This window comes from Hypanus sabinus, chromosome 23 (genome assembly GCF_030144855.1).
Source record: "Hypanus sabinus isolate sHypSab1 chromosome 23, sHypSab1.hap1, whole genome shotgun sequence".
Taxonomy (NCBI): domain Eukaryota; kingdom Metazoa; phylum Chordata; class Chondrichthyes; order Myliobatiformes; family Dasyatidae; genus Hypanus; species Hypanus sabinus.
Genome location: NC_082728.1, coordinates 34955021 through 34977591, shown reverse-complemented (window position 1 = coordinate 34977591; position 22571 = coordinate 34955021). Strand labels below are relative to the sequence as shown.

Here is a 22571-nt window from a genome sequence, read left to right as displayed (position 1 = left end):
TGATCATAATATGATAGAATTCACCCTGCAGATTGAGAAGAAGGTAAAGTCAGATATATCAGTGTTGTAGTGGAGTAAAGGGAGTTACTGAAACAAGAATGAAAAGCTGGCCAAAGTTGATTGGTAGGATACACTAACAGTGATGAAGGCTAGAGTTTCTAGGGACAATTCAGAAGGCATAAGATAGATACTGTACATCACAAACATGAATAAGTATTCTAAGGGGAGATTGAGGCAACTGTAGCTGACAAGGGAAGTCAAAGAGCATAAAAGCAAAAGAGGGCATATAATATAGGAAAACTTACTGGGAAGTTAGTGGATTGGGAAGCAAATTAACTCTTCTCTGGCTTCCAGCTGGGTACAGCTATCGATTTTAACTAATAATGTGATGGCAGACTCTGTCATCAAAACATTGGTTAAAATCAGTACCTGTGCCTGGCTGGAAGCCCGAGGAGAGTTTATTAGTCATATATGCTGAGAAAGCACTGGATTGGGAAGCCTTTAATATCCAACAGAAGGCAACTAAAAAAAACCATAAGGAGAGAACAGATGAAATATAAAGGTAAGCTAGGCAGTAACATAAAAGAGGATACCAAAAGTTTTCTCAGCTATATAAAGAGTAAAAGAGAGGCAAGAGTAGACATTGGACCACTGGAAATTGACATTGTTCTGGTAGTAATGGGGAACTAAGAAATGGCAAGCAAACTTAGTAACTATTTTGCATCAGTTTTCACTGTAGAAGACGAGTTGTAAGCCAAAAAATCAGCATTTTTTCTTTAAGGGGAAAATCCATCCTGTCAATTCTGTTGGCGCTCTTTGAGGAAACAACAGACATACCAGTATATTTGGTTTACTTGGAGTTTTGGAAGGCCTTTGACAAGGTGATGCACATTAGACTGCCTAACAATTGGCTGACTGGCGGAGGCAGAGAGTGTGAATAAAGGAAGCCTACTTTGGTTGGTTACGGGTGACTATTAGTGTTTCTCAGGGGTCAGTACTGTTTTTTCCCACTTTTTACCACTTTTTTTCACATTATATGTCAACAGTTTTCTGATGGAATTGATGGCCTTGAGGCCAAGTTTGTAGATAATAGGAAGATAGATGAAGGGGTGGGTAGTATTGAAGAAGCAGAGTCTGCAGACCGACAGACAGTTTGAGAGAATAGACAAAGTGGCAGAAGAAATATAGTGTAGGGAAGTGTATGGTGATGCACTTTGGCAGAAGGAATAAAGGCATAGACTATTTCCTAAACGGGAAGGAAATTCAAAAATCAGAGGACTTGGGGGTGCAGGATTACCTAAAGATTAATGTGCAGGTGATAAGGAATGTAAATGCAATGTTAGCACTCATTTTGAGAGGACTAGAATACAAGAGCAAAGATGCAATGCGGAGGTTTTATAGTTGGAGTACTATAAGCAGTTTTGAGCCCCCTATCGCAGAAAAGATGTGCTGGCATTGGAGAAGGTGACAAGGAGGTTCATGAGAGTGATTCTGGGAATAAAAGGCTTAACATATGAGGTTTTTTTACAGTTCTGTTGAAGTGTCTCAGCCTGAAATATCCTCCGTTTACTCTTTTCCATAGATGCTGCCTGGCTTGCTGAGTTCTTCCAGCATTTTGTGTATGTTGCTTGAATTCCCAGCATCTGCAGATTCTCTCTTTTTTATGAGGAGTGTTTGATTGTTTTGAGCTTTTACTCACTGGAGTTGATGAGAATAAGGGGAGATCTCATTGAAACCTACCAAATATTGAAAGGCTTAAATAGAGTGGATGTGGAGAAGATGTTTACTATAGTGAGAGTGTCTAGGATCAGAGGGCACAGCCTCAGAATAGAATGATGTGCCGTTCAAACAGAGATGAGAAGGAATTATTTAGCCAGGTGGTGGTGAATCTATGGAATTCAATGCTGTGAGGAGGCCAAGTTATTGAGAATATTGAAAGCGGAGTTGGATAGGTTCTTGATTAGTCAGGGTGTCAAAGATTATGGGGAGAAGGCAGGAGAATGGGGTTGAGAGGGATAACAAATCAGCTATGATGGAATGGTGGAGCAGACACAAGGGGCCAAATGGCCTAATTCTGCTCCTATGTCTCCAAATTTGATTCACTACTTTAATATAAGCAGCACTTAGATCATGTTCCAAATGAACTGGCACCTACATGCACCTGATGATTCAGCAACCAAATACTGTGTCCTTTGAAGAACCTAAGGTACTGTGCTGAACCCCAACTGTTTGAAATAACTGCAGTTCTGCTTGAGGCAGTGTTCTGTTGTGAATTGTACTCTGGCTTGGCTATCTATCTATCCATCTAACTCTATCTCCCCATTCCTGATTGGAGACTGCATTTGTATGAGTCTCGAGTGAAGACCCTTCTCATTGTAAAGCTGAAATAGCTTGAACAAACTTGCATAGAGAGGATCACACTTAGGCAAGGCATCAGCAGATGGGTTTGTGAATGTGAGCTCAAACACTAACCATGCGCTTCCTGAAGGTGATCTTGGAAGAATGATTCTTGAAGGTTTGAAGAACTTGGATCATTCCTGAATAAAACAAGCACTTTACAGTAAATGTTCAGTACTCTGATAATGTTTAATCAATAGTAAACTTTGTGCCATGTTCCTTTACATAAAGATGGTTTAATACATTATAGATGTTAACAGATGACATTCAGTTTTAGGCAGCAAAAAGACTTCCTCTTCTGTAAATATTGATATTTTTGTTTATACCTACACCATTCAAATGTATCTACAATACAAACTTGTTTTTTTACAAAAGTATTCTTTTATAACAAATTAGTGAGTAAAATTTGTTAATAAGCTTGCTGTAGATTTTGAATATTATTTGAGTTTCAGCTACATTAAAATCTTATTGCATTCTGATTAAAATAAGCCAATTATATTAAAGGGAAACATCTGAGCTCATAATCACCGAAAGTTAACAAATCTATATAATCTTACATTTGTCTTTAGATAGGTGTAAAATTTCAAACATTACTTACAAATATTGGATATTAATTGAAGAATGTAAAACAAGGAACAGAAAAATAGTGCAGCTAATTATAAAACTACAATCACTTCATTATGTTCATTCAATCCACAGTTGTTAAAAACTTGATTCAGGCACAGGTTTTTTCCTTCCGAGTGAGGAAGTACTGTATCTCATCCTCTGCATTGTACCATACTTTTCCATATGGAGATTTCTAGCTTGTTGAGAAATTGGTCCATTCTTCTGAAGTGATGTTGATCTCTTCAAGGTCAAGTCATCCTTAACCACTATATTGGATGAGCTCTGTGATCGTCGAATTTCTTGTCCTGAAATACTAAGTCTGCCATTGTTCAATCCTTCTCTATTTTTTATAGTGTTTTTGGCTCCATTTGCATCTAATTTTGCTCTGCACTCATTTATAGAGTCTGCCCTCTGCTTACCATTCAATGCTCCATTGGAGAGAGATATTCTAGATGACCCACTGATAACTTCGACAGTCCGACATTTGTCAAATTCACCTTGCTTTTTGGAATCCTTCCTCAAAAAGTTTGTTTTCAAAAATGTAAACTTTCTGTCATTCAGCTTTGCTTCTTCAGTCTTACAATCCTTCTCTGCTTCTTGAAAGATCAAAGCTGAAATTGGTTCAACATCTGAGCTCCTCAAGGAGGGAGATTTTTCCAACTTCTCAACACCATGATGTCCTTTTCTTCTCTTCAAAGTGTCACTCAGAGCCAAGCTGCTCACGGAACCAATACTATATCCACTAATACTCTTACTTATTCTGTCATCCCTTAGTTGTAAAGGTTCTTCTGTTTTGACAGGTGGTGTACCTTTATACCCTTCTGATTTATCAACTGTTAGTTTCGATGATTTTCTTTGCAAGGTTCCAGGGCCTCTTTGTTTACTATTTCTCTTCAGTGTACTTGTCTTTTCATCTATGGAATTCTCTTTGCTACATCTTCTCTGAAGGTTGTTTGAAGAGTCGGAGGCTCGCTCAATGGGAGCATTTCCATCCCTGTTTCCAGCAGTACTTACGCAGTAATCTACACTCAATCCCATTCCTGTCTGCTTTGTACTGTCAACATAGCTATCTGAATTAAGCTGTGTTGGTTTGTCTGTGGTTGGCAGAGAGTCAAGGTCAGTAGAACCTGTCATTATTGGGACAATGGACTCTTTTGTGCACCTGGGTCTACGACCAGATTCCAAATACTCAACCAAGGCACCAGGCATTGATTTTGGTCTGTCCTTGGATCCCAGTGACCAACGTAGAGTTGTGTTTTTAAGAATTGCATTTTTAGGTGCTGCAGCAGAAGATGATCCTTTCATACTAATGCTCCTTCCTTGAATACCACGTACAAAAGGACGTAGTTCAAATCCCCCTAGGAAGATCAGAAGACTGTCAGTTAAAGGGTTTTCCAAACAACCTAAATAACTTACATTTTTCTAGTTAATATTTTCAAAAGCTGGCACACTTGCAAAGATTACTTTTACCAGTAACAAATTTACAACCTTGCAAAAACAACATTTATATGAAGGAAAGCAGGCTACAAGATGGAGGAGGGTCAGGAGTTTGTACTTGAATATTTTCTTCTTCAGCTGTCTCTGGGATTGAAGATGAACTGATTCCAGCAAACCTGATGGGTTCTGAGGTGCTAATAAGACCATTGTGGGAATTGCAGATTCTTCCAGATAGTTCAGGTGGATTTTATGGGGCAGGCAGTTTAGTAGTTTTGACAAGAAAAGGTGTGCCTCCCACCTGTTCCCTAAATTGACCATTTCTAGCTCAATGTGCCCAGTCAGTTTAGAAAAGGTGATGTCAAAGCCGCTGAGTTACCAATCTACGACAGCAGAGTGGCATTCAGATCTGCTGCACATGCAAGTGCCGAAGAGAATCCTTACAATTCACAACCTGAACTTCATGTTGTGGACTAGAAGATGGTTGTGTGTTATTTATTTTAAATTTCCTACTACCATTCCTCATTCCCACACTGACCTGTCTGGCTTCAGTCTTATCCACTAGCAGGGTGAAGCCAGACGCAGACTATCAAAGTAGCACCTCATATTCCACTTGGGCTGTCTACAATGCCATGGAATGAACACTGACTTCTCAAATTTCAGGTAATGAGCTACCCTCTATCTCTTTCTGTCTCCTTCTGAACTATCCAGGTCCTCTCATACAACCCTTTCTTTCCAAATGACCCCTATGACCTTCTATTTCCTCACCTACTCCATCTACTCATTGCAAACTTCTATCCTCCTCCCCCCTCCCACTGTTCTCAGCTTCCCACCATCCTTGTTCTTACCAGATTCCATCATCTGAAACACTTTGATCATCTCCCAGCCTCTATTGGTCTTACTACCCTTCCCTCCCCCACCTGACTCATAAGCCAAACAATCTATTCCCCTCTGGATCCATCTACTGCTTGCCAGCTCTTACCCCAACCTTCCCCCTCACCTCTTCCTACCGACTATGGAACAGTTGTGGTAAGAACTGAAAAACATGCACTCCACTTAACAAGATTAAAAAATTATTTAAAAATTATTTAATGAACAAATATAAAATAATGATTTAAAATGAATGGGAGTAATGTAAATACTTGATATTTGGAATTGGGTATTGTGTTAAAAGATTATGAAATTTTTTGTTTTTGATGTGATGAGTAAGAGGGGTAGGCGTAATAAGCTGTAGCTTCAGGCTACACCCCTTCGGTCTGTTTTAAAGAATATCTTTTTTTTGTTGTAATTCTGTCCTATGAAATCATTGTTGGAAAATGATGCTTTTCGTTATGTTTGTACTGACCAAAATAAAATAATTTCATTCATTCATTCATTCACTATCTTCCGTAAACTCTTTTAGTCGAGATGAAAGGACTCAGCCTGAACCATTTCTTTCTTCAGATGCCGCCTGACCAGCTGAGTTCCCCTAGTTCATTTTATGTTCCAGCTTCCAGCATCTGTATTCCTTTGTGTCCTCAGTCATGGTTAAGCAGTACTGAGGAATTCTCTCCCTACCCCTAACAGTAATGACCAGGGGTCCCTACTTTGAATTCGTCATACCATTTTTATCCTTTATCGGATTATCAGGGAAGACAGGAGATTCTGGAGATGAAGGAAGGGACGTGCAATTCGTGGACCCTCGAGATACTAGGCTCCCTCGTTTGCTGTCTCCAGTTAGTCGGTTAAGCCAATGATCAGAGATTGACGAACTTGTGGAACCTGCATGATAAGAAATAATTACATAAGCGATGAGATTAAACCATAGAACTTCTATGGAGCATTCTAGGTCTGCTACAACCCTGGCCAAATCTGGAAATTACATTTGTCAATCACATTTTGGGATGAAATGAACAATTACTTCATTAGCTGCCCCTTCATTACAAGTTGATGTTCATAATTTCCTAAATAACTTCCCAAATTTAGGTGTGAGTGATGCTGTATAAGGCTGAGGATCCCGGCTATCTTGAATGTGGAAGTCCTGGTGATGTTATGCCTCCTGTCCAGCTGATGGACAGATTTATTGCATGGCCAGTGAGTGCCAGAATGGCATATTAATGGGTTAGTAGGTGCTGGAGTTAAGGGCCCATGATCAGGGTTGAAATGAGGAGTGAAATGAGGGTATGGGTAGGCCAGGCTAAGGAAGTATCACAGATGCCTGTGAGATCTGTAGGGTAGAAATGTCCATAGTTCACAACCACCAACAGTGAGTTGGGGTTTTGCTTTAAGAGGCTGGTCTGATGTAATGATGCTATTACGTAAAAGGCTTTTAGCCCATTTGCTGTGTAGGTTTTGGAATTCAATAAATTGTGTTACGGGTTCCGTTAAACATAAAATGCCTCACTTTAGTGGAAACCTACGTTGTTAAACCCAATGCTCTAGGATGATTCCAGAGTTATTGAGTATGCTGGCCAACACAGTCGTTTTGAAACTGCTGGAGTTTAGGGAGCAAAATGCCATTGCTTGGTTTGTACAAGCAGAGGCCCAGCTTGCTTTGCGAGATATCTCCGCCGACAACACCAAATATTTCTATGTGGTAGCGTCGCTAAGCAATTCCAGGGCTGTGAGAGTGGTGAGTCTGCTTGAACACCTGCCTGAACACGATAAATATTGATCATTGAAAACTCACCTTTTACGGACTTTTGGACTATGGAGTACGCCAAACAGTTGCTCTCCTTACCTGGTCTCGGTAATGGTAAGACTTTGGAGCTAATGGACCACACACTGTTTCCTGGCATATTACCATCCTTGTCTAATTTCAAGGAACTCTTCATGCAACAAATGCCTGATCCAGTTCACTTAGGCCTCACTAATTCCCCCCTGATACACTATAGGGAGCTTGCTAAAATGGCTGACAGTCTACACTCAGCTGGGCAGCGATGCATCACACCTCCTCCTTTCTCTGCCTCAATAAGCCCAGTCAGCTAGGCCCCCAACAAGGGGAAAAATAATGTTGTGGTCGATTCCTCTCACGGCCACCATTGAGCCTGTACACATTGGGGAGGCTTATGCCAATGTGGCAGCCAACCAAGTTATTACCAAGAGGTCCAGGCTTACTGAACAGCAGACACGGGCCTTCAGTTGACTGACATTAAGTTCAGGAGGGCTAGGGTTTCTTTCCTGTGTGATGCCTCAACTGGTTGCTATTTCCCTATCGTGCCCGCAAACTGGAGACAGACTGTTTTCGATTCCATACATGGTCCCTCGCATCGGGGCCAGAAGGCCTCACAGAAACTGGCTGCGCTAGAGTTTGTTTGGCATGGCCTCAGAAAGGACGTGCATGATTGGACTGCAGCTTGCGTGGACCGTCAGCAGGCAAAAGTTAATCATTATGTTCAGAAGGTCCTGAGCGATGATTTGATCATGTCAATGTGAACCTTGCTGGTCCTCTTCCCCATCTGACAGTTTCACGCACCTCCTTACCATGGTGGACTGTATCACCACGTGGCCAGAATTCATCTCTCTAGTATCGACCATAGCCGCAGACATGGCTCAGGCGTTTATCAGCAGCTGGGTTGCTCGGTTTCGCACACTATCTGATATTTCCTCTGATCAGTCCCCAATTCACTTTAGTACTCTGTGTTGCGATGACTCAGAACCTCGGTGTTAGGATACATCACTCCAACTGCAGTCCAACGGCCTATGCAAGCAGTTTTACCGCTCCTTAAAGGCTGCTCTGAGGGCTTCCCTGACTGTTGCCGGCTCCCATGGGTCCTGCTGGGGCTCAGAATTGCCCTAAAGAAGGACCTGCAATAGCATATGGGCTGCCATTACAAGTGCCAGGCGATTTCATTCCTAATGCTACAACTGCCTGGTCAGCCTCTCAACAGCATTCTAGCCCCCTCAGTAAATACAATTGCTTTTCACCTATTCCTCACTACAACATGGCTTACAGCACTCAAGTACCTGCTGACCCACATTCTGCCTTGTTTGTTTTTGTCCGCCACGATGCACATCAACGTTCCCTTGGACTCCCGTTCCCTGTTTTGTAACGGGGCAAAAAAGACTATCATCACACATAAGAGGGGTAAACCTGAATGTATTTCAGTAGATCGCCTTAAACGGGCCCACCAAGATTTGCAGTAATCTGCTGGAATCACAACATGACCAATGAACATGTCAATGCACCTTTGGATGAGCCAGAGGCACCTGCCATTCCTTCAATCATGGAACACAGGACCAGAGCCATGCAGCTCATCCAAGTTCCAGACAGGCTCACAACACCGATATTTTAGTGAACTCTGGGGGGGGGGGGGGGGCTGTGTAGATTAACTAGGTGAAATGTACAAAAGTCATAACCACCGATATTGAGATGGGGTTTCACTTTGAGGCTGGTCTGATGCGAAGACGTGATTATGTAAAAGATTTTTTAGTGCACTTTTGCTGTGTAGGGTTTGGAGTTCATTGAAATGTGGTACAAGTTTTGTTAAACAGAAAATGCCTCACTTTATTTCATTTGCAGAAACCTACAAGTGGGCCCACAAAAGAAACTGTACAAAGGGGCTCATCCCCATCGCTTTAACCTCTGGTTGTTCTCCAGATCACTTTTCAGTTATGTAAAATTGATCTGCAAGTGCAAAACAGGACCCAATTTTCTTCCTGAAGGAGGCAGCTCTCAGGAATAGGTTGGTATGGGGACACCAAGAAGAGTAAATTCTTCATTCACTAATTGGCAAATGTTACACTAACTAAAAACACAAGCAGGAGCTCCATATTTCTGTGGCTAAAAATCTAACTCATAAAGTACTTGGAATTAATGCTGAAATAATTTTTTTGTTGATTAGGGAAAGTACTTCTTTATTAATATGTCAGAACAGTTACATAGGAAGCTACAGATCTACAAGCAAACTTGGACAGTTATTGAAGGCTTTACTGCTTAACTCCTTATCATGGTGAATGAACCAGGCACCCAGCTAAAGCAAGCTGCTCTGAGACTTCTGTCCTACAAATTAAAAATGCATATATATTATTGTATCATCATAGTTAACTGCGGGTCTGACTAGCTGCTCATTTGTCTCTCAAATGTGAAAAGGCAAGAGTTGTATTCAAATGTTCCTTAACAGCAGATGTGATCAGTATTAATGATCAACTTTCAGAATGACAGATGAAGTCAACTTTTCAGTGTTCAGCACAAAAAAATAAAATTGGTGCAAAATTCGCCAAGGATTTCCTTTTCAAAATCCATTGGTAATTTGTTGTTTCTGTGAAAATTTGTTCATTTATGCAACATAACAATTGATGCTTCAGTGGTATCTGTCCTTTCTTTTCAAAATTAAAAGCATGTGGCACAGCACTTGTAGGTTGATAAAGCCATTTTGTGAGTGTATCTTTCTTCACTGAGGTTGCAAATTATCTCACATATCTTTTTGCTCATAACAACAACCTGTTGTTCTACACAGCCATGTACTTATGTCTTGGTGTTAGCTTGTTTACCATTAACCAATCTTGACAGAAGTGTACCTTATTCATGTGACCAATCTACAAAATGAATCATCAAGACCCACTTCAATTAACCACTTTCCCAGCTCAATGCTACCTCATGTCCTCTTCCTAAACAGTTCAAGTACACTAAACCTAAGTCAGTTACTCTGCATGAAACAAAACCCAAAATAAATCCTATCTTTAATTTCATACGGTTAAGTATAACATCCTATGCTCACTTGTCAAAATATTTGTAGTACTTATAAACAATAGTCTATGCCTTTTCGGTGTTGTGTGCTAACTAAACTACATATTCTACTGCATGCACATCTTTCATATGCTAAAAAATAGAATTGCTTAAAAAGAAACCTTGGCTGGTGTATATAACCCAATTTCTCTGAGTGACACTTCAAACCTATTCTCACCTACGAGCACTAGATCGATGGCCTTGTCACTTATGACTCTTCAACTACACATCCAACTACTATTTAAAAGTGCTGAAGATTTCTGCTTTGACCATTGGACAGCAAGTTCCAAACCTCTATGACACTCTGGGCGAAAACAAAATCCTTCATCTGCCCTCTAATCCTTCACCCAGTTACATTAACTCTTTTTGACCCTTCTGAGAAGGGAAATAGATCCTTCTTATTGACCCTGTCTAGATTCTTCATAATTGTATAATCCACGGTTGAGTCCCCTGTGTTCTAACAACTTTATATTATTTGAATTATGCTCATAATTACACCTTTCAATTCTAGAAGTTTTTAAAAGTTTCCTCTTCAACCTTTCTAGGGTAGTGCAAATTTGGCATTATGAGGTCATAATTGGAGCTCAAATCACAGCTGTAGTGAGAGCTCTCCATGTGTACAACACAGATATGCAGGAAAGCCATTGAACACAAGCAGCACAAAAACTTGTTGTTACTTGCAAAATTTATGAAGAGATTGGGCCTGAAAATGAAATGCCTGACAGACTGAAGCAGGTCTAATGGGTGACACCAGTTTTGGTGCTCAGTCTTACCTGGGTTGCTACCAGGAAATCTTCTTCAGGTAGGCTCCCTTTCTTAATGATCAATCCCACCCAGTCTCTGGCTGTTGATGCACAGATCATCCACCCAGCATTATGCAAAACTTCTCCCCATTCGCGACTCGCCATTCCCCTCTTCTTTCTGCCCTTCCCCAATTATCTTCCCATTATGCAAGTCTCTTCCTAATGCCATCTTGCCGTCTCTCAACAGTGCAGATTTCTCTCTCCAGTTTCTTCACCACTAACTTGATGATCTTTCTTTCTGGCCTCTTACCTCTGATCCTTTCTCCCAATCATGATTAACATGCCCTCTTTCCCCGACTCCTCTCCACTCACTCTGTGCTTGAATTCATTCCCTCCATGATCCATTTGCAGGTTTATCAGGAAACCGATTTGGTCAACTGCTTGTGTATTTTGTTGACACTTCCAAGTACATTAGACTGAAAAGAGTGGCCTGTTGAATACCATGTCATGATTGTAACAAACCTCCACGCACCTGTTACAGAGCTGTTGGCTGACCAGGGTGGAATGGTGTTCCTTTTCTGGTAAAAGAGTATGTAGGCACTACGTGTGCAGATCTCTTCTTCTGGAATCAATTCTACATTACTGTCGTCATAACCATACCACTGCCCGTCCACAGAGTTTCTGCAGAATGCTGGTAAACACAGAGTGAAATCAATAAATCAGAAGCAAATAGCTGTTCTAATGCATTTCTATCCAACTGCACTATAGACTTATTCAGTAGTTAAAATCTCTTAAAATGTTTATTTTGCAATTATGATACATGTACACAGCTGTTTGTACTCATTTAAGTGAGTCTCGGACCAGAGGCCACAGCCTCCGAAGACAAGGATGTCGAACAGAGATGAGAAGGAATCTCTTTAACGAGAGGCTGGTGAAATTGCGAAGTTCATTGCCACCAACAGATGTGGAGGCCAAGCCACTTGGTATAATTAAAAGTGGAGGTTGATAGGTTCATGATTAATAAGGGTGTCAGAGCTTGCAGGGAGAAGGCAGGAGGATGGGATTGACAGGGATAATAAATCAGGCATTTGAGCAGATTTTATGGGCTGAGTAGCTTAATTCTGTTCCAACGTCCTATGGTCTTACTGGCCTCATGAAAGTCAATGGTAACATTTTGTGCTTTTTTTTAAACTTTAAATGATGATGTTTTTGAGCTTTCTCACCCCACCCTGCCCTGACCTATTAGTTCTCAGAACATTTTGCAAGTTTAGTCTTTTTGATGGGTACAGTGCAAATGAGCAATGTTTTTTCTTTAGAGTAGCTAAATTGGAGATTAAACTCACTTCATTTTCTTCTTTGACAGGAATAGTGAGTGCTTGAAAAGATTTATGAATGAGAGAAAAATTAATCAAACTTTAAAAATTTAACTTTATACGCCTGTTACCCTCTTGGCTTTAGCTTGTACCTTGCTATGGGCTTGGATTATCAACACACCACTGAAGCTGTCCCATGTTGTCAAACAAAAAAAGTCACATAACTTATACACAGGTTTATCACTCAACATCACAGTTACTCTTCCAAAAATGTTGCACCTTAGGCAAAATATATCCTCTCAATTCTACAGTCACTACACGGGTGTGTTTTGAAGTTTCAAAATAGATAGGATGTGCGCTAGCCAACTGAATCACTTCATATGACATCAACCTTTATTTGTGGATAAGCCAACTTCCTCTAAATTTGAAGGTCAGTGATGCAACTTTAATTTCAGTGATAATCGAAGTGACTGAGCGGATACTCTCTTTGAAATAAGATGATAAAGGAAGACCCCATTTCCTCTGTTATGGACATGGGGGTATGTAGGGAAGTGTAGGGGATTTCCCCTGGTGTCACACCATGAATGTATCATTCAGTCGATGCTATCATTGCTGTTTCTTGCTGTAAATTGGATGGTGCACTTCACCAAAATACCATATGACGTACTCAATGAACTGATTACAAATCACCTTGGGAAATGCTTAAGTTGAGAAAGACTTAGTCATAGATAACAAATATAGATGGATTCACAAGAGTCTACAACCTAAGATTTTGAAAATTCTTTTGCCGCACAGATGTTGCTAGGCCTGTTATTCATTCAGTGGATTGTTTGTTACTAGTAAATATAGATGATTGAAATCTTGTTATTGCTATTCTACAAAGTCACAATGTATAAATATTTCCAATGTTCAATTCATGAATTTGCACTCTTAATACTAACAAAGTACAATAAAGGTCATTAACAAGAATGGATGCAAGCTGGTTTTCATAATACAGAAAGAAATCTGTTGCATCTCAGTAATGGATCTTTCTGTCCCTGATGTTTAAATTTAAGCCAAACACTTTCCCAGACAACAATGACAGTCTCAGTCTACCAGAAACATTTTAAACAGTTTTTCAAATGATTAGGTCTGTGAAATCAGATAAAGCCATCACTTGAATCAACGTTGTGACTAATAGCACTGATGTGTTAGCATTAGATCCTGTTGTCCAGGTACCAGTGGCTTGTGCCATTGCTGTTCATTTCTGTCAGGTTAGCAATCTGACAGAGAGTCAGTGAAGGATGGCAGAGGGGCAGACCTGCATTGATATATACTCAATGGCCACTTTATTAGGTACACCTTTATACCTGCTGCAACTCAATGCATAAAAGCTTGCATACGTGGTCAAGAGGTTCAGTTGTTGTTCAGACCAAACAATGGAATGGGGAAGGATTGTGATCTAAGTGATTTTGATCATGGAATTATTGTTGGTGCCAGATGGGGTGGTTTGAATATCTCAGGAACTGCTGATCTCCTGGTATTTTCATGCACAACGAGTCTCTAGTTTACAGAGAATGCTGAGAAAAACAGAAAAAAATCAAGTATGTGTCAGTTAGGGGCAGGAGCTTAGGAGGATTAATGGTGCCTAACGGCGACTCCTTTGCTTGCATCTTTGGAAACAGCTCTATTTCCATCTTTAATATCTCTATTTTTCCTTTTAGGGCTCTTTTGAAGACACTGACCTGGAGTTACACGCGGACTATGGTTCTTTGCGGGAATGGGACCCGCTCTTGGGGTTTCACAGCCAGCCGTTATTTGGCACACCAAGAGCTTGGCCTAAGAGCTTCGCTCACCTTTGGAAGACCAAAATTTCATGGCTCTGGAGATGGGGTGGTCGGAGGTCGGTGCCTCTGCAGGAGATCGGTGTGTCGCTGGAGACAGAAGATCTCTGGCTGTGTGCCCAGAGACCTGAGATCTTTGGGCACAGAGCTCAGAAAAAACGACGCAATGGACTTTTAACATCGTAAACCAGTGAGTTGTTTGTGTTGTCCCCCCTCTCGCTATGAAACGGAGATACCTCTTTCTCCCTTAATAGGGAGAGGGAGAGAGAGCCTGTGGTATGTTGAATACCAAAGTGAACAAGTGATCTTTGGGGTAACTGCAAGTTTCTGCCTTTGCTGTTGCTTTGCTCACACTCGAGTGCTCGGTGGGGGGGTGCCGATACATTTTCTTTGCTGGTGGCGGAAGGGGACATTGTTGCTTTGCTGCCACTTATGCGCAGGAGGGAGGGGAGCCTGGTGGGGGGGACTTTGGGGTTTTAACATTTAATTGTCATTCATTCTTTGGGGGCGCTCCTCTGTTTTCATGGATGGTTGCGAAGAAAAATCATTTCAGTATGTATATTATACACATTTCTCCGACATTAAATGTACCTTTGAAACCTTTTGAGTTCTGTGGGCAAAAACGCCATGTTAGTGAGAGAGGTCAGAGGAGAATGGCCAGATTAGTTTAAAGTAACAGAAAAGTGACAGTAACTCAAATTACCACACTTTGCACACACAAGATGTTGGTGGAACTCAGCAGACTGCATTACAACAGTGGCCTGTAGAGCAGCATCTCTTAAAGCACAACAATCTTAAAGAGGATGGGCTGCAGCAGCAGGACACCACTCTGGGCTCCACTCCTACACCTAATAAAGTGGCTACAGAGTGCAAATGTCTTCAGATTGTTGTTGGTGGTCTGCAATAATAAATAAAGTGGAAGAACTAGGGTAAAGCCTCGTGGTGTCTCAGTGTCATTGCTATGAATATTTTGACTATAATTCAAAATATAAAAGTGGAGTTAAAGGTAAACCATCCAGTAAACAATTGAGAAATGAGTAAGGAGAAGGTACTGGTCAGTTGATTCAAAGGTTATTGCAAAGGAATGAGAAAGTTACACTTTTATTACTGTGGAACTAACATGCTGAACTTAGTGTGCATCATCTTTGTCTTCATTTTACATACAAGTTGTAAAGCCGTACATCTGTCTTTAACCACATTTACCAACTGATGGTTCCTCCCTCTCCATGTAGCAGGATGCAAAGTAAAATTTGCTTTAGAATTTGTGAAAGATGTGCAAGTTCATTTTCATAATTTGTTATGCAGAGTAAGAAAGACACACAGGGGTGTGGTTTGTTGGGTGTAGATATGATCGGGAAATAGTCAATAACAAACTCCTCCACATGCAATCTGATAAGACGACTTCCTGTTGTTATTACAACTCTGGTATTAGCACAGCATAAAAAGCGAAGTTTTGGTGCTTGATTAAATGCTTAAGGAGCTATTTGGTTGTACAATTCTACTTGCTTTTAAGGCAGACTACAGTTTTATAATCACTCTTGTCTAAAATAGTGCTGAAGCAGTAGATTGTCCTGCAATGACACATTTGTTCCTGTCCATGGTATTTATTGTACAATCGATCATGTTGTAGCTGTATAATATAGAGATCTCATCAGAAGGCAGCATCCATCATTAAGGACCCCCCACCACCCAGGACATGCCTTAACCCAACAGTGACTCTCTTTCTTGATATAGGTACCTTTTCTTTGAAGGGTTTATATTGTGCTGTGACATGACCAGCATACCAATGTTGGATAGAGGATTTGAGCCTATCACATCTCATGTTGACTGGAATTCTCCCAGTAATGAAGATACTGGGATTTCATCACCAGACAATAAAACACTCAGAAAATAAAGAACCATGTCAAATAAACTGATCTTCCATGACAGTGGTCAAGTTCCTTGTCAATATCCAGCAATTTTGGTTCAATATTTCAATTTACATTCACTACTGCCTGATTCTGCTGTGTAATTTAACAAAGCTGATAACTGTTCAAGTTAAGACAGATGTGTCCAGAAACTGGGCTTTCATTACATTTGGCGTCCCCCAGTTGGGGTTCTGAACCAACAATCTAGGAGCACAATGCACATCCCATCTGGGGAATTCAAACGGAACTTAATTTAAATTAGCCTGAGTAAAATTAATGCTAAAACTACTATGCTGACGTAAAACCTGTCCAATTCATTAATGTCTTCCCAGAAAGGATCCCTGTGGTCCTTACCCAGTGCGGCCTATCTGCAACTTCAGACTCTCCAAGGTAGTTAATTCTTAGATGTTGCTTCCTTTCAGGGGAACTTTAAGGATAGATAATAAATGCTGGCATGGCCATCTGCGCCCACATCCTGTGCATGCTCAGAATGGACAGTATGTGCAGCATTTGTGTAATCCAATGTGTGACTGATGGTGTGGTGATGCAAATAAACCTTGCAACATTTGGAATCATGACACATTCCAAAAACAAAAAAGATGCTTCATTTCATGTGCGGGTTACTGAGGAAGAATGCAATGTGGTTGAATTTCTAGACCACCATCTTGTGTACAGAGATGGTAAGATCAGATTTCGAGAAAGGGCCAGAGTTTTATTTCAGTTGTTTAAGTTGGTCAGTTTGTGATGTTGACCTCTCCAACTTTAGTCTGGATGCAGGGTTTCAACCCAAATCGTTAACATTTTCTTTCCTCCCGCCGATGCTGCTTGAATTCCTCCTGTGGATTGCTTGCTGCTCCAGATTCTCTTGTGTCCTGTGCTCTACTTCCAACGTTTGCCTTCTCAGGAGGCCGGTGGAGTCTCCCAAACAGGGGTAGCTCTTCCCACCCTCTATCAGTGCTACCAATCCTCCCCTCCCTCAATCCTGCCAATGTGAGATCACCTCCCAAAACCCCTCCTTCAATATCTTGTAGGTGTCCAGCAAATCCTGTCTGACAGTGCTGACAAAACTTCAACACTGCACTGGCTTCTCTCCAGTCTCAGAGCCATCCATCCAAATGACGTTGAGGTATCTTTTCTCAGTTCCTGAAACCTCTCCAGTGATTCCCATAAGCTGTCCCAAAGTCTTGCATCAGACTCTGCTGCCCACTTCTTCTTACAGACAGTTGAATCCACTTCACAAGCCCCTCAGATCTAGAGCTGTCTGTAAAGCTGAAAAAAAATCAGTGCTCCTACTAGTCTCACTTGGCATAGTATGTCAGTTCTTATCAAACTCCTGACTGATCTTGAAGTGTATCTTTGGAGAGTAGCTGGCATTTAATTAACTGTCTGCCATCCTGCTGTCCCAGGAACCATGGTCTGTAAAATGAAGATGTATTTATCATTGCATAAAAGAGCTAAATGAAGTCCAAACAGTGTCTTGAGGCTGTAGTGCATCTAATTAATCAATTGACAGCTGCAAAGCTGCATGTGACCAAATACGGAAATGGACTTCTGTAAACAGAACCACAATAATTGTTAATATAGAACTGTAATTACTGAGCAGTACAATGGCCACTTTTACACACATTGCAACACAATCAGTTAAAGGTACTGAAAGCAGAGATAACCTCAAGTATTGTTAGTGTCATGATTTTGTTAAAATAACAGTGACAATTCAAGAAATTAAAAGTTATACTGGAAGTGGGAAGAACTTTCAATAACATTGCAGAGATCTAGAAAATAAATTGTGGAGTCCTGGCTGAAATATATGCATATAAATAATACAAATACTGTGTCTTTATTTATGAAGGGCTGCAAAGAAAAACTGGGCAATATAGACCATTAGGTCTAATATTTAGCCTAGTAGGTAAGTTACAAGAGGAGATTCTGAGGGTTAAGATACACAAGCATTTGGAAAGACATGGATTGATTAGGGACAGTTAGCATAGCTCTGTGGGTTCGAGATCTTTGCTGAAGAATTGTGGTTGAGTTTTTGAAGAGGTAACCAAGATGATTGATGATGGCAGGACAGTAGATGGAATATATGCCTTTGATGCCTTTCTAGAAGGCCTTTGATAAGGTGGAAAGTTAGAGTTCAAGGCATCCAACGAAAGCTAGCTAGATGGATACAGAAATGGCTTGAAGGTACGAATCAGAGGGCGATAGTAGAAGGACGGGAAACCTGTGACTAGTGGTGTTCCCCAAGGCTTGGTGTTAGCCTCATTGCTGTTTGTCATCTATGTCAATGATCTGGAGGAAAAAGTACACGGTTCAATAGTCCCATTTAATATCAGAGAATGTATATAGTAATACAACGTGAAATTCTTATTCTCCGCAGACAACCTTGAAAACAGAAGAAAAAGCCCAAAAGAATGAATGACAGAAAAATGTAAGACTCACAAAGCCCCGTGTCCCTCCTCCCATGCACAAGCAGCATTAACCCTCGCTCCACTTATTCTAGTGCATTTGGTAAGTTTGCTGATGTCACTAAAATAAGGTGGTGTCATCAATGGTGAAGAAGCTTATTTGGAATTATAGAGGAATCTTGATCAGTGGGTAAGTGGGCTAATTGTGAGGTCTTACGTTTTCAGAAGATAAATGAGGCAAGAGCTTTCACAGTGAATGGAGAGTACTGAACAGTGGGAACGAGGAGTAGAAGTTCATGGTTTCTGGAAATTGGCAGTACAGTTAGACAGGATGGTGAGGGCAGCTTTTGGCACACTGGCCTTCATCATTCAGGCCATTACATTTAAAGGTTGAGAGGTTAGGGTGCGGTTACACAAGATGTTGGTGAGGCTGCATTTAGAACCCTACGTTCAGTTTTGGTGATCCTGCTGCAGGAAATATGCCATAAACTGGAAAGAGTGTAGAAGAGCTTTATGAAGATGCCAAGACTCGAAGGACTGAGCTATAGAGAGAGAGAGTTTGAGCAATGAAAAAATTGGCTTTCTTTCACTGAAGCACAGGAGAATGAGGGGTGATCTGATAGAGGTGTATAAAAATAAAAGAGGCAAGGATGAGACAAACGTGCACAGTCTTTTTCCCCAGTGTTAGGGAATCAAGAATTAGAGGGCATAGTTAAATTCAGAGATAAGAAATTTAATAAGTAGTTCAGGGGCAACGTTTTCACACAGAGAGTGACCTGTATATGAAATGAACTACCAGAGGAAGTAGTTGAGGCAGGTACATTAACAAAGTTTAAAAGGTAATTGAAAAAGTACATGGATAAGAAAGGTTTACAGGGATGTGGCCCAAATGGAACTAGCATAATAGGAATCTTGGTTGGCATGGGTCATTTGAGTCGAGGGGCCTGTTTCTTTGCTGTATGACTCTGTGATTCTCAGGGGATATACTTTTAAGAAGCTAGCTCTTAGACTTGAAGGCCAATTGTGAACTATGGTAAGTCAAGAGATATACCACAATTAAATGTAATCGCCAAAATTGATCAAAATGTTTGGTGCTTGAAGGAAGTGCATGCTATAAATAAAAGCCCTAGATAAAATGCGAGCAAAGTTTGCTAGTGAAGTTGCTCACGGAAGATCGTGTTCTGCTGCTTTTAAGTAAACCAGTGCCTGTGCACGAGACCACTTGCTGGTTAAACTGAACCTTGCCAAAAACCACAAAATATTGCTAAGTATGAGTACACGTTAATTATTTCTTAATAGTTGTTTGGTGCTGTAGACTTAAGGGATCAGAAGTCCTCGTTTATGTCAGGACCAATGAGTTAAGAAGTGTTTAGTGCTCTGATTCCTCTTCACTACATGTAGCGTTTTGTGGATATATTTAACATTCTCAATTGCAAGGTTCTGACTCAAGTGAATTAAGTTTCTTGAAGCTGTACAACTTACCAGCTCCCTTGGTTTCACTTAATAAAAAATACTTGTTAAAGTGGCAATTAGCCTTCAACAATATTTATAAATTAGTTAACAATCCAGCCCTCTCCTGGAGTACAGACAACAGAATTGGATGAATCTCTGTTTCAGCACAGGAGTAAGCTAGCTGCTTTTAAGGCCACAAAAGCTGAAGGCTAACAAAACAGAACCAGGCCTGTTAAATTTGACTTACTGAGGAAGATTAAAACTTGAAATATACTTGTTTGTTTTGGGCACATTTCAATCTTAAGGCTGAGCAAACAAACTGCTGGAAGGACTCAACAGGTTAAGCAACATCCGTGGATGCAAAGGGATGATCAATGTTTCAGGACAAGACCCTGCATTATTTTTAAAGATCGTAAGGCTGCCCTGTTGTGTGACATATGTATAAGCTAATGTAACAATGTTGATCAAGGACACGTTGCGCTGAAGTGCCAGAATAATGAGATCTTACCGGTATAGTGACCTCCTTGCATGCTCCCATGGTGGTTGCACACAGCATACAAGTCATAAACAAAGTTTTCATCTTTACTCCCAGAGGGAGTACGTGGGCGTCGCCATGGTGACCAATGGGTTAAGAAGTTTTTAGTGCTCTGATTTCTCTTCACTACGTGTGGCGCCATGTCAATGCCAATGAGTGGAAATTTCACTAAGGTGGACAGTTTGGTTCTTCTCTCTCCTACCTGAAAAATGGAAAAATACCACATATTAAACTTCTATGTCTGTCTGATATTCTAATAAAGAAAAAACTTTCAACAAATTATTGTCGTAATCCTTTTACTTCCCACAATTCATGAGGAGAGAAAAGAAACGTCTTCTCCTTCATGTCCCTGTTAGTTACTTGAAAATACTGACACAAAAACAAACTATAACTGTATTTTAACAACTTTGCATTATTTGAAAGATTATTAAAACCACAATCGTTTAAGATTGTGATACTTACTTTAAGAATGCATGAGTTCAGTTAAGTGTGTATGTTTATTTCTGTTTCCTGTGTGGGTATGAAATAATCATGGCTCATCAACAAATATCCAAACAAAGTGAAATCAAGTGAACTGCAGTGTTATATTGTAGGATTAGTAGAATTTGAAGTTAACTCCCAGACTCTAACCAAAGTTCATTTAATGAATATTTACACAAGGTCACTGCTGCTCAAAAAGCTTCTTCATTTAAGACAATTTCGCCCAGACCTTTTTTATCTTGAAGAAAATTCACTCGAGGCTAAAATGAAAGCTTTTCACAAAAACCTTTTTCTTGATTTTGAAGTCTTAGAAATGTACAGCATGCAAACAGGCATTCTGCCCATGTTAATTCCACTTTTCAATGCTTGCCCATGATCTTCTAAACTTAAACAATTAAAATTATCATCTAAGCAATTATTAGGTGCTGCCAGCGATTCTGCTGCCATCACTCTTTCAAGTAGTACATTCCCAGTACTCACCACTCAACAGAGAAAAATGACCCCACTCGGATTCCCTCTAAGGCTCTTACTCCTTACTCTAAATCTATGTTCTTTAGTTTTACCTACCTTTCACGTGGGGCCAATTTTCCCCACAATCTATCCCATCTACGTTCTGTGTAACTATACACCTCAACCATAACCCTCTTAACCTCCTCCACTCCAGACAAACAGACCTGGCTGGTCCTACAGTCATCTGATAGACGGTGAAGGTTTAAAAGTCTCAGTCAGAGTTCTAACAATCTCTTCCTTTGCCACCCAGAGCAGCCTAGGAGTAATTTTAGCTGACCCTGGGAATTTATCTACCTGTAAGCCCACATAAACCAAGTGCTTCCATTTTATTTATGGGTACCTGAATAGAATTTCATTTTCTTCTTTGCTGTACACCATCTACGAAGTCTCTTTCCTTTGTGAATCTTGATGAAAAATATTCATTTATATTTCAAATATTCATTTGGGGCCTCATCTATACCTTTTGATGCCATGCATTGTCTTTAGTGGGGCTGATATTTTGCCCAGTTACTCTTTTCCCTTAATAAAGTTATAAAACATCATAAAATTTACTTTAATCCTGTCTGCCAGTGATAATTCATCATGCCGCTAGGCCTTCCTTATATTCTTTTTAATTGCCTCCCAATACTTTCCATAGCTTGGCAGACCCTCTCCTTCTTTAGTTCTCTATACCAGCCAGCTACCTAACCTTCAGTATACCTCAACATCCAGAATTTCCCGTACTTGTTTCCTCTGGCTTTCACCTCGAAGGAATATGCTGGCCTTGAAATCCTGAATGATTCTCACAGAGGTAGACATACCTGCAAGGCTCTCAGTCTTGGGCATATCAACTCCAACCTTATTTTAATGACATAGGGCTTCCCCTCCCTAATTTGTTACCTTTATCACTTGTCTATCCCTACCTTTCGCCACACTCACTTTGAAATATATGAAGTTATGGTCACTATTTCCAAAATGTTCCCCCACTCACGCTGTCTCTATTTGACCCATTACATTTCCCACTGTCCAGTAATGCTCCTTCCTTTGTTGGTTTATCTCTTTACTGTAACAAGGAGCTCGCCAGCACACATCTCAAAAACTCAACCTATTGAAGCTGTTTATGCTAAAATAATCCCAGTTATCATCTGGACAATTGAAATCTCCTTGGACAGTAACTCTCATTTTTATTACATTGCTCTGCTATTTGCCTACAATTCTGCTCCTCATAACAGTGTTGACTGTTATGAGGTCTGTAATACATCCCTAGGAAAGTGACAACC

General features: G+C 40.5%; 1 protein-coding gene across 1 annotated transcript in view; it reads right to left on the bottom strand.

Moving 5' to 3' along the window:
* Positions 1 to 2567: 2567 nt before the first annotated feature.
* Positions 2568 to 22571, bottom strand: part of usp43a (ubiquitin specific peptidase 43a) — a 452509-nt gene continuing 432505 nt past the window's right edge. Inside the window, exons 13-16 of the mRNA XM_059948710.1 lie at positions 20296 to 20524; positions 11420 to 11578; positions 6040 to 6198; positions 2568 to 4361 (exon numbers count right to left, since the gene is read on the bottom strand). Coding sequence (XP_059804693.1) covers positions 3100 to 4361; positions 6040 to 6198; positions 11420 to 11578; positions 20296 to 20524 — 1809 coding nt within the window. The 3' untranslated portion in view covers positions 2568 to 3099. The remainder of the gene's footprint in view (positions 4362 to 6039; positions 6199 to 11419; positions 11579 to 20295; positions 20525 to 22571) is intronic.